General features: G+C 41.2%; 1 protein-coding gene across 1 annotated transcript in view; it reads right to left on the bottom strand.

Moving 5' to 3' along the window:
* The window catches only part of LOC134672898 (SWI/SNF-related matrix-associated actin-dependent regulator of chromatin subfamily A-like protein 1), a 49,032-nt gene that overhangs the window by 6,111 nt on the left and 29,376 nt on the right, over positions 1-13,545 (bottom strand). The window contains exons 19-20 of the mRNA XM_063530848.1: positions 6,940-7,071; positions 5,460-5,585 (exon numbers count right to left, since the gene is read on the bottom strand). Coding sequence (XP_063386918.1) covers positions 5,460-5,585; positions 6,940-7,071 — 258 coding nt within the window. The remainder of the gene's footprint in view (positions 1-5,459; positions 5,586-6,939; positions 7,072-13,545) is intronic.

Below are 13,545 nucleotides of genomic sequence, written 5' to 3' on the forward strand. Positions count from 1 at the left end.
AGCTGGCCGCCACGATGGCGCCTCTCGCCTCACGCACCGGCGCCTCCCGAGCCGGTGGCGGCGGCCGCCACGATGGAGCCGCCCGCCTCACGCGACAACGCCTCTAGAGCGGGCCGCCACTATGGGTCCTCGCCTCACGCACCAGCGCTTCCCGAACCAGTGGCGGCCGCCATGAGCCGCCCGGCCTCAGGCACCGGTGCCCCACCCCCCCCCCCCCCGAGCCGGCCGCCACGATGGCGCCCCTAGCTTCACGCACCGGCGCCTCCCGAGCGGCGGCGGTTGCCACAATCACGCCGATGCTGTCCACCGATGCTGCAACTACGACGATGTCGTCCCTTGCTCGCTGGGCGCCACAGTATCAGTTTTGTCCTGTTCACATGGTTCCATTGAGGTACGCAGGCGCCTATAGCTATGGTGCAGGTATAGGTATGGTATGGTACAGCACGAACAGACCGCTAAGCCTAACCGCTAAGTCTTGGTTTCGGTTAAAGAATCCTCCGGCGACGGCAGACAAGGTCGTAAAGAGCCCCGTCCTAGCGCGGCTCGACTGCCCGGAGTTGAAAGCGGTAAGATATGTCGATACTCAGAGGAAAATACGTCGTGTTCCCGGGCTTCATAAAGGTGCTGATCGACTTCGCTGTGTCGCTTCGAAGTTCCTACGACTTCTCGAGGCCATGGAGTGGTCCAACCGGAGAACAGCTAGCGACAAGGCCCTGTGCGACCGCTCGAAACCGAGGTGAAAGGCATCGAAAAGGTCTGCAGACTTCACATAATTATCTCTGCTTGCTCGCGCTCTCCAGCTTAAGTTCCGTCTTACAAAGACGAACTCGTGCGAAAAGCCATAATAAACAAAATGGGACAAATAAACCCGCTGCGCCTGAACAAGCTTGAGTTTCCGGTGCTAAGAGAAAGGGGCCAGGAGGACTCCAGCAGTTTCCATCTGTCTGTATTCGACTTTATCGAAACAGTTTTGTTACGCAAAGCGCCAAAATCGATTTTAGACTTGATTTCATCAGTTCGATTTCCTTAAAAGCATGCTACTAACTCGATGCCCTATACTAACTCGATATAGGGTGTCTCTTCGGATAAAGCGAATTAGACCATCACGCTCCTAGACATCACGTGGGACACGCGGCACAACACACCGATTGAAAGTTTTCTTTTTCACGACATACAGGCCTGCCTTGCTGCAGAGTTTCTCGCAGAAATGAGACTCAATGCCTTCTGTTCAGTCTCAAATTCGCAAACTTTAGTTCATGGAGGAAGGTGAAGCCTTCGCAGTCCCCAGCAACACGGAGCTGCCGAAAGCCTCGCACCACTTTCTTCCTCATCTTATGCAAGCAGTCCGTTACAATCTCCAATATTGGTAGACAATGTACGAGGTAAGGCCCTTTCAGCGAAGAGTAACCGTTAACGGGCCGCATCTGCAGCGCTGACGACAGAAGTGTAAACATACAACCGCACCGGTACAGTATACATAAAACGACGGCGACACTACATCCCTTCCGTTACTACGGCTGTCGCAAAAAACTGCTGATGCCAGCAGATCGTCTACAGGTCGCGCTGGTTGCTTGCTACTTGCCAGGTCGGTACAACCCCCGAGGGCGACGGTTTATCAAGAAGTCACTGCGCGCCCGAGTGGCAGCTGCGCCCAGCAGCCGCCGAGACTGTCTTCACCTGACAGGCGCCTTGTTGGCCGGCCTCCGCTTTCGAGAGCCCTCGCACTGTGCCACGGTATTTCTTAACAGACTCATTGAACTGCTACCACGACCTTTGACAGCTGCCTGTGAGACTTGGCATGGATGTCTCCACCTCCCAGCCTAGTCTGTGTACTGCGACGGCGTGATAAGGAGTCTTAAAGCAGCTGTGGTAAGCTTGCAATTTACTGGCGGTCCTAGTGAACACAACGTCAGACCGCCCTCCCTTACGAGTCAACGACCTTAAGAATGAGGCGTAGCTCCTGTCAGATAGGACGCTCCAACACCGAGCTGGCGAGATCAGGAGTGACATCCGCTACTGGCGTGACTGGCGCATGCATATAACATGCCAAGGTCTAACGCTACGTAGCGAACGAAACGCAACTGTCACTGTCTCACTAATATGGAAGAACCGGATATTCCCGATTCCGGTACTGTGTTTGTATAGAAAACAGTAACGGGAGCCCCTAGATCGTCCCCTTGTCTAGGCTGCATGTACGGCCACAATGTAGAAACGGTCTTTATGGTGCATCAAAAATAAGATCAACTGCCAGGTACCTCTATCCAGTGAAGTAGCGAGCTATCTCAGACGTCTATTTCTATTATCCATGTTAGCTTTCAGAACGATACTCGTTCATAAGCCTCTCACAAGTGCTGTGTATGAACCACTATCGGACACTATGCCTTCTTCCAACGCCATTAATAGCGAGACCAGCGCCTCCCAAAGCACCAGCTTGGGACGCGAGACATCTACTTGCCCTAATTTAAATAGCCCTACAACGTTAGGTACGTTAGAAGAAGTACGATAGAATAGCTGCCGCACTTTTGCTGTTAGCATCAGGCCGCAGGGTCAATGACCTTACTCTACTACACTGTAGCCCGGGCAATTACATAGATAACTTTAACGCTATTATTTTGTGTCCGAAATTCGGCTCTAAACCAGATAACGTGTCTTACCGACTGAACTCTTAGAAGCTCCGGAATAAAGTATCAGTAGGTAGTCTGGGTACGTCACCTTGCGAGAATTACACAAAATGTTAGGGGACACTTCGCTTATTTCTTTCAGCCACAGTCTCATCCAAGCCGGCCTCGCCTACGATTGCTTTTGATCCACGATGTACTTAATAACTAAATTGGCTGGAAAGCTATTCACTTAGCGATATTTTCGCTTATGTTAATTGGGAACATGACTCGCCGAGATTCTGCGGATCGGATGCGATTTCGAATGAGAATTCTCTTAAACCAGTTTAACGTCAGATTCGAACCTGAGATTACAATTTCAATTCTCAATTTCCTGTAATTCACATTATAACGAGTCACTGTGATTTCATGGGTTGCAATATGGTGTATACATATTTATTCTTTCTCTGAGTTCTATGACAGTAGGTGTAGCCCTATCGCTTGCGCGCCCGCTAACTCGCCACCAGGAGATAATAAACAGGTCTCAATGAAGATATCCGATGTGGAGTACGGAACACATAATATAAAAATTTTACCTTCCAATAAAATTATTATCATGTTTCCTATCCACATCGGATATCTGAGTAATGCCTTCCTGGCAGGCTACTAGGCTACTTTTATGCCGACGGTACTTCTCCTCAACAATGACATGGCGGTGGCGAGTAGCGGGAAGCGAGCAACGGTTCGCAAGAAGTGGAAGCGGAACTACGTCACGGCGTGGGGCGGAGCGACTACATAGACGCTAGCGGCATCATTGGTCAACGATCGCGTTACTCTCTCAATGAAGATATCCGATGTGGATAGGAAACATAATAATAATTTTATTGGAAGGTAAAATTTTTATATTTTACTTTTATATTCATATTATAATTAACCTAACTTAAGAAGAAAAATAAATAAAGAGAATAATATCTCTGAAACTAGGCGAATTTCAAAAAAGTTAATAGGACATTTTTTTCTCTAAATATGATCAGGAATACGCTGTTAAAATTATTCGGTTTCCGCATGTTACACCGTGTATAGTTGGTTTTATTAAGCTGACCGTTTAGAACTACTAGCCATCATAGTCCTAGAGTGATTTTGTTATGGGTAACCATAATCTGGGGGGTGAATACATAGACTAGGAATCTTCTAGACGGAGTTTAGAGCAATTATTTCATGAAACCGGTGCTGCCAAAAATACAGGGGTGCGGGGGACGAGGTGAGCGGGTCCCGTGCCGTGATTGGTCCGTTGAAAGACACGGGACGTTACATAAAGACACTTTCGACTCGAAAATGGAGTAAAACCACCATATATTGTGGCAGGGGTAGAGCTAGTATGCTCAGTCTGGAGGATGTCTTGTCTGTGGGTGAATATTTTGGGCATACTGAACAACTTTACTATGGACCCAATCCCGAAATCTCGTAAATCTGCTAGCGAAAATGTGTTAGCGTATGGTATAAACTTATATGTGTCTAAATTAAGTAATTTTTTTTGTAACACAATGGAATCTTGAACAGTATGTACATTTCTTAGCAATTTTGGTAAATTTATGTCCCTCTCCTAACAAATTTGCACACACACGCCACCTTGCTGCCCTATTCTATGAACACGGCTCTTGCGTCAAGATTTACTGACCGAGCGAACGCGTAGCGTCTCGGTTTACGCTTGGGCGTTCGATAATTATATGGATTTTTTTGTCTAGTTTATGTCGTCGGGTAGTACTAGTCAGTACTATCAAAAAATTTAAGTAACAATGCAATTTATTACACTTGTAACACGGTTTATTGTCCAATAATTTCAATGGTGTTAGTTAGTGACTTTTGCTTGTCACCCGACGATGGGTTTACGACATTTATTCAGTTTTTATCTATGCAAAGGCAAGAGGTACAGTCACCTACAATAATGAGCGTTTCTTTTATTTTTTGCCATTTTTATTTTTTGTGACTTTTTTGCCACTTTTGTGTTATTTCTACTCAGAATCACGACCTCTTTCGATCCTAATGGGATAAAAAAATGTCCCAGAGTTTTTTCCTATTGTGTTACCATTTTCGCATACACTTGGTATGGCGGTAACAAAAAGGAGAGTTTGAAAAATGTATGGAAATTTTAGGACACTTTTTTTTTCCTATAAGGATGAAAAGGGCTCGTGATCCTGACTATAAATAACACAAAAGTGACAAAAAAGGTCACAATAAATGGCAAAAAATAAAAGAAACGCTCCAACGGCTCTAATATGTTACTCTGTGACATGCAAATAGGATCGTGTCAGATATTTTTGCGGCCTTCATTGTGTAACATATTATTGCAGGTAACTGTACTAGTACAATAGTCCGGGTTATGAGTTCGAGCTGTATATTGTACTCACATTGAGTTTTCTTTGCAGCATGGGCCACATGTAGGCGTTCGATAATTATATGGATTTTTTTGTTGCGTTAGTTTATCTGTTTATGACATTTATTCAGTTTTTATGTTTGCAAAGACAAGAGGTACAGTCACCCACAATAATATGTTACTCTGCGAAGGCCGCAAAAATATGTGACATGCTCTTATGTCTCCACAAATGTGACGTTATCTATGAAAAGGGACCTTATTGCCGATGGCGCTTACGCCATTATTAACGATGACCCGATATAAATAAGATACCGCGCGACACTATGCGGCATAAGCGCCATCGACAATAAGGTCCCTTTTCATAGATAATGTCGCAAATAGGATCGTGTCAGATATTTTTGCGGCCTTCATTGTGTAACATATTATTGCAGGTAACTGTACTAGTACAATAGTCCGGGTTATGAGTTCGAGCTGTATATTGTACCTACATTGAGTTTTCCTTGCAGCATGGGCCACATGTAGTCGTCGCAGGTCCCTCTCGCTAGCAGATACCGCGCGCACACGCCGCCCTGCTGCCCTATGCGATGCGCGCGCGACTCCGCTTGCGTCAAGATCTAGGAACACACACACATTTATAGTTAGCTTCTGCCTTCCTTCCGTTTTAGTACTTTTATCCACTTTCCATCGCCATTGTACTCTGTAAAAATTCGGGGTTCAGCAAGCTTCGTGGCCTAAATACGGTACTCGACTGAAAAGCTCTCTATTATATCACTTTTAAACATGTAAAACACTATTTCGGTTCAGACCTTAATCTCTTAAGTATAAAAAGTACAAAAAAAAGTTAAAAAAAAGTAAAAGGTAAAAGTAGGAAAGGCATTATATTCGATACAGAAGGTTTGCACCCGGATCCGGCCAAGTCAACAAAAAAAATCTTCGCAACCGCATTGTCAAATGACAAAAGTAGTAATTTACGATACAAGTGCGGAAAAGAGGAAATTCGAAACGAGTGGCGATAAATTAAACGACCGAAGGGAGCGTTTTAAATCGACACGTGTTACGAATTACCTATTCGCACGTGTATCGTACAACGTTTTACAGCACATATGGCCCTTTACACTTTGACATATGCACGAAGTGCTGTTTTACGCACTAGTGCGGGAAAATAGGACCATATGTATGCTAATGTACTGTGATACTACCGGTGACCAGAGAGCTGGCAGCTTTCTCTCGCAACGCATTAGTATTGCCATTCAGCGAGGGAATGCTGCCAGCATCTTTGGCACAATGTCGCGGGGGCCTTTTTTAGATTTATTCTAATTTAGATTAGTTTAGTTTTTAATTTAATGTACTGTAAAATATATAAATAAATATTATGGGACAATTTTACACATATCGACCTAGTCCCACTAGCTCAATAAGGCTTGTGTTGTGGGTACTAGACCACGATATATATAATATACACATATATATAAATACTTATATACATAGAAAACATCCATAACTCAGGAACAAATATTTGTGATGAACACACAAATAAATGCCCTTACCAGGATTCGAACCCGGGACCTTCTGCTTCGTAGGCAGGGTCATCACTACCGACTATAGTTCGTTTTTTTTAGCATTAGAAAGAACTTGCAAGAAGGTAAGCGATTTTGACATGTCTTTTAATTGAAAAACGCTTTTTAAAAACAAAAAAGTATTACTTATGAAAGCAGAAGAATATAAATGATCGTATTAGATTCATAATTGTTACATATTTGCCGTAACTTATTTTTAAAATGTGTTTTTCAATTAAAAGACACATCAAGATTGTTTACCTTTTTTCTAATGCTAAAAAAACGAGGTATAGGCTAGGAGGCCGTATTTTATTAAACATTTTGATTTGTGTTTTGTAAGTAGTAATAGTACTGTTACTATAACTCTACGGGCTGACGTGATAATGGTATTAATACTATTAATGGTCCATACCCCAGGGTTCCAGTGCAGCTCGGCGAACAGCACCAACTTGGCGGCCGTGAGTGTGAGACCGCTATTGGCAGCAGTAATTGACAGCACCCCACACCGACAGGACTCCACGTACTGGAATTTGTCCACTAAATCCTGGTAAAACAGAAAACCATTGGTTACCTCTTTGAAAGTCTAAGGGCCAGTTGCACCAACCACATTTGATAGACTGATCAACGTCAGCCGGCGCGCCCCGGCGTTTTGCTATGAAACTTTCCATGCATAAAAATTTAGCGAATTCTTTAACGATACGAACAGTTTGGTTCAACCGACCCTAAGGGTGGTATTCCGTCCAATATCTTTGTTCAATGTGTATTACGTCTCATATTTTGCTTAGTGAGAGAATGAGACGCACTGACAATGGACAAAGAAATTCGACAGGTGGGATACCACCCTAAGCCACCAAATGTCGCGTGAGGCTAAAGTGTTATTCTATGGAACTTGCTAACTAAGTAAACAAACCGCCATACTGAAATCATCATTGAGTGAGTCAGTTTCAATATGGCGGCTCAATATCAACCTTCAAACATTCCGATAAGGTTCAAAATGACGCGCCACACACGAAAGGCATAGTACGAGTTGAATTCGCACATGTAACAGTTGCGAATTACCTATTCGCACATATACGATACATATTTTACAGTACATATGGCCCTATAAATTTTCGACGGTCACGTAATGTACTAATTATCGCACTAGTGTGGTAAAGTAGCACCATATGTACTGTAATAGTTATTTACTATACAAGTGCGGAAAAGAGAAAATTCGAAATGCGAATTACCTATTCGCACGTGTATCGTACAACATTTTACAGTACATATGGCCCATTAGAATAGAATAGAATAGAATAGAATAGTTTTTTATTCGTAAACACACAGACAACAGACATACATAGAAAAAACATAGTGAAAAATAAAGTGTCACGAAATGGTCCCATCTCAGCATGTTGCTGGCGACTTCCAGCGCTGATCTTCCGATTAGACCATCAAGTGAGAAATAATCACGGAAGGTAACAGACAAAAAAAATTAGTAAAGAAACATAAAATAAACCGAAAAATAGATTACACACATTTTACACAGCTAATACAAAAAGAGATGAATTAAGTACACGGATTAACCGATCGAACTTGTACAATCCGGTCGGGTCACATCGTAGCGCGGCATTAAGCGCGCATAACTAGCGCCAGCGGTAGCTACACGAAATTAAATTCGATGACAGATTTGAGTAGTGTATTTATAGGGGTTCTGGCGCACTTTAGGTAAATATCTTTTGGGGCCATTTCCGGGGTTGTTTTGCATCGATAGATGTTCTGTATCACATGCGATGTACCTCACCTCATGGGCAATTGAAAGAGCTCACTTTGAATATATGTTTCCATACAAGATTGTTTGTTTATTAAGGTAAATGTAAGACGACTACCTCAATTATAGGTATTTACTCATATGTTTGGTAGGTATGTATTTCTGCACTTGTTTTGTTATCAGTACATGTTCCGTGTTATGATATCTTTGTGGTTTTCCTGTACTCGCGGGCAATTATAAAATAATTAACTTCGAATACTTATTTCCATATCAGTTGGTCCGTTTTTGTTGCGTTCAAGTGTACCTTTGTTTTAATCAAATATAGCGTGGGAGTGATTTGACCTATTCTGTTATCAGTTACTACAGCATATTTTATTCGCTATTATCTAATTGCGTAATTAGGTCACTTATTCCTCTATTTGCATCGGATGTGTGTTTTAACAATTTATTGTCTTCATTATTTTATAGACCAGCAAACACTGCGAACGTTTAAATTAAAATAAATAGTAAAAATGGATTACGCTATTAAATTATGTGTTAGATTATGGTTCAACAACGATGGCATTACCTACAACTATAAACGTGCAGGGGATGGAACAGAAAATAACATCCTCTTCATTTCGAGCGTCGAGGCGCTCGCCCCTGACATGGACATTAACAAATGGTGTGCGGCGCGGAAGGAGCTGAAAAAGATTCTGGAGGAGCAGCTAGCTGAGCATCCGGCAGTGACGTTGCACTCGGATTACCACGCGGAGGGGATCCTGCAGGAGATATTAGTTAAATATCAAATTAGGACATTTCTTGCAGTCCCGTGCAAACAAACAACAACCATATGGAAAGAAGGGGCCATATGTTTCATGGAAGTGAAAAATCCCCTAATAACGAAGAAACTCTTATGTGTTTGTAGACTGTTAGTGGGTGTGTTGTGTATAATTAAAATAAAAGCGTAAGAGTTTTTTTAGCATTTATTTATTTTATAATGTCCCCATGCTAAGGTTTTGATACTGTCATCTAAGATGAATCTCTTTTCATCTCTACCACAGAGAATTTTTTTTCTTTTAATTTGAGTAAACACGTTATGCTTATCACTAATCAAGTTATACAAGTCATCATACAGCGGTTTTTGGCTTAAATCTAAACATTTGTAATATTTATTAAAATTTAATCGCCTGACAGCAGCAGCGCTAACACCTTTATTCTTTTTAATACACTTTCTTTTATTGTCTTTGGTGTATTCGTCTAATACATAAGAATACATTTTCGATCTTAATGCTACAAATTCTCTCACAATTATGCCTTTGTTTTCATCTTTCATTACGCCTACGACTTTTTTATTTACCTGTGGTAACCCATATACATTATTTTCCGGAAGGTCTGAAGTGTCAAATCTACTTTGTAAGTCTGGCTTAATGTCTTCATAAAAGTTCTTTGTTTTTATATCATAAACAAAAGAATCGGTGTCTGTGTATAACAGCCTCACATTTTCACCATACTTAGGTAGGATATAATCATAATGAAAATTGTACATTAAAGTTTTACTTAATTCTAGCACGGTAAAACCAACATAAATGGGTTTGTTATAGACAATTCTAGATTTCTTTAACTGCACTGCCACTAGCTCTTCGGAGAAAATAGAAGCGCTGTGGAAGTTTGGTTTTGAAATATAACGTTCAAGGCCATATTTACATTTTCTTTCTGTTTTTACACTGTTCCAACGGGTACACAACTTAACATCGACCCTTTTTTCAACATTTTCAATTGTTTTTCCAAATATAGAGTTATTCATCAGTTTGAAAAAATCCTTTTCAAAAGTGTTTTTCGCCTCTGTTCTCATTTGGGAATTCAAATCAATGTATGATCTTAACCAGGGTGATTGATTGAAAGTGAGTACTCTGTGAATTTTCTTACATATCAAACCTTTTTCAATACACTGTTTGAGGTTAGCGCAGTGTATGACGTAGTTGAATTTGTTATCTAAAGTAAGTAATAACTTTTTAACTTTGCCCTCAAATGGTATTTTTGTTTCGGCACAGAAAGGATAATCATTGTGATAATCATGTAATATGGATGGATACTCTAAGTCAACTTCTAATATATATCCAATATCAGAATCTATCTCATGTGACAATACATCAAATTGCTTAATCTCTTCTTCACTCATCCACCTGAAGTTATTGATTGGGAGTGGGCGTCGCATAGCATCGCCGTAAAGATTGTTTATATCTAAATATATGATAAAACTGCTATCCTGGTTGACGTCATAGTCTTCCATAAATTTATTATTAGCTTTAGCGTAACGATTAGACGCCTGGCTAAGACCACCTCTAATACCTTTCTTTATAAATTGAATAATTTCGTAGTCGGTAAGCAATTCAAGACATACATTAGTATGCTTTAACATTGCATCCCAACTCAAACCTGGAGCTGTGACATATTGGCAAGGATCTAGTTGGTAAGTATCTATACACACCTGACGAAAGTTTTCAAAGACTTCTGCTAACAGCAAAACATCTGTTTTGAGGTATAGATCAGCGTACTCTCCGAGAGACTTTATGTTGAATTCGCGCCATACATTCTGCGCGTGTTGATAATCTTCAGTGGAGACGCGCGAGTCGGTGAGTTTATTATAGAATGCGGAAGGCTTGGGTAATGAAGTTTCTTCTAACTTGCCCCAGTCGCTCACATACTCATAAGGGAAAACCCCTTTGCGTGTTAACAGTTTCATATGTTTGTCTTGTTCGCTTTGATCGTGAGACGGCAAGAAATTCGGTAGTATCTTGAACTGTTCGCGTGAAAGGTTTTTGACTAATTTATCCAAGCTACTCGACATAAATTTATACGAGTCTATAAATCTTAACGCGTAATCACCAATTCGCTTATCGATTGAAATGTATTTTTCCTTGTTGATGGGGATGCAACCCAAGTTTCCATCGGCCTTGGCCAATTCTTTAATGAACAAATGGCAATCGTAGCCACTCAGATTATGGAAAATGACCGGTATAAACTTTGCTATTTTAAAATTTAGATTACACGCGTTATGTGCTTTTCCCCTAACTTCACCTGTCAAGTGACAATGATCAGTCACGTGAACCTCATCTTTTTCTATTGTTTTACTGCAAATGTGGCAAATGTTGGGGGCAACACCCCCATCATCCGGGCTATTATTCTTTATAGGTATGACTTTTTGCAAAACTTCTATAATCCTCCCCGCGCTTCGAGCAACACGGAAGGGAGGCGGCATTCCCACTATTTCCCCTCTGCCGAGGTACAAGATTAGCACGTCAATCTAATCTAGCGCGGGTAATAAAACTAGTTGCACTTGGATTTTTCACTAGACCGAGTCCAGACGCGCGCGTGAACACTGCTGCACAAACATGACTGTTTGCTCGGTTTTTTGTTATAAAAAGAGGTCGGGGACATCAAATTTACAAAATGAAAGTGTTACATTTCACATGTAATATTTTTTTTTACATATCATACGTTTAATTACATTTAAATACAATTATTATATTTTAGTCTCAAGTAATTGTTGGATTTATCGATTTTGCTCGCTCAGTACAAATTGCGGATCGGTCGAGCGACAAATCCGACTTCTCATCTCTCAGAATACAATGACATACTTCAACGAAAATGTGTTAGTGTGCGTGTTGTGACACTAGTCACTCGTCCGTACACAAAAAGAGATCGAGGTTTGCAAGATTTGTCTTTGACGTGTGTCATTTTCTATGTATTTGTGTCGTCATTACAGAGGGCCTACCGCGAACCACGTTTGACGTGTTGCCTCCCTATCACACTTACGTATGAATTGACAAGTGCCATAGAGAGGCAACACGTCGAAAGTGGTTCGCGGTAGGGCCTTTGATTGGATTTTGTATGTAAGTGTGTGAGAAGTGCGACTGTGTGCACCTTCCCCCCGCGAAAAATGGCAGAATGATTTGTACGGTGAGATATCGCTTGGGCCCCTCCCTTCCGACGTGTCGGAAGCCGGTGTTGCTCGAAGTCCCCGCGTCTTCATAAATGCATTGTATGAATCTCTCGACACAGTCTTCACCGCGATAAATAACAAATTTTGATTGGTTCTTATCAAAATCGCAGTGAAGATAATAAGAAAAACTACACGGCACGTGTTTGTGGGTGTTATAAGTAGTAGCGGTAGTATCACTGTTTCTATCTAAGGGAACTAAAATTGACTCAAAGTCAGCATAAATTACGAATGGTACTTTCATCATATTTTTAAAGTTTTGAAAGCGCAAGATCTTGTCACCTTCCTTAGGTAGCTCTATTAGCGAATGTCCACAACCAATCGTCTTGTGAAGTTCAAGTTTGTTTTCACTCGGGAAGTGTTGTAGACATCCGCGGCACAGCCAAATTTTATTTTCAGATCGAGTTATTTGCGAGCGCACTAAGCGAGATAAGTTCTTGATCCAACAATAATGCGACAATGTCCCCTTCTCATAATACAATAAATCCACATAACGTTCATAAGATACTTCCGAAATTCTTAAAGGTACAATTATCAAATCTCCGCCGTCCTTCTTAGAATTCTTTTTCTTAGAGTCAATACCGTACACATTCACACTGATCTTGTTTAATTTTTCAAACTTTTTGATACCTAAATGGCAAACCGGGAGTTCTATACCGTTAGTTTGTAAAACGTCCTCATGGCGCGGGTAGGAGGAGGGTCGATCACAACTTTTTTCCACGGGATATAGGGCGCTAACAACAGCCCAAAAAAAGCACTTATTGTCACTATTTTTCACATTAACACACGCTTTTTTCACTTGCACTGCTTTCGGGAGGGGTATGTATGATGATCCTTTGAGCGGTTGGTATTTGTTGATGTTGACTTCGATAAACTCAATTTTTTCAAGCGACCACCCGCTGTCACGCTCTTGAAAATCTTCGCACTTTTTTAAAATGCATAAAGTGATATGTTCATAGAACGATGGGAAATCTACAGCATCCATATGTAGAGACACATTTTGAGTATTAAATGACTTCAAATCACGTATTATTTCCCCTTCAGGGTTGGTCTTCATAAAAGTACAAAATAGTTCCACGTTCACTTTTACATGTTTGTGGATTTTTAATTCGATATCAATCACTTTCTTTATCGTATCTTTAATATGTAACAAGTACATTTTAGGATCCAATATTTGTGAGCTCCCATTAATTCGGTAACTCACAATTCTACATCTGAAGGCACTATTCACAATGTATGCGGCGCAATCCTTAGATTTTTCTTGAGTACACAGTAACTTGTGACGT

Source organism: Cydia fagiglandana, chromosome 17 (assembly GCF_963556715.1).
Source record: "Cydia fagiglandana chromosome 17, ilCydFagi1.1, whole genome shotgun sequence".
NCBI classification, from domain to species: domain Eukaryota; kingdom Metazoa; phylum Arthropoda; class Insecta; order Lepidoptera; family Tortricidae; genus Cydia; species Cydia fagiglandana.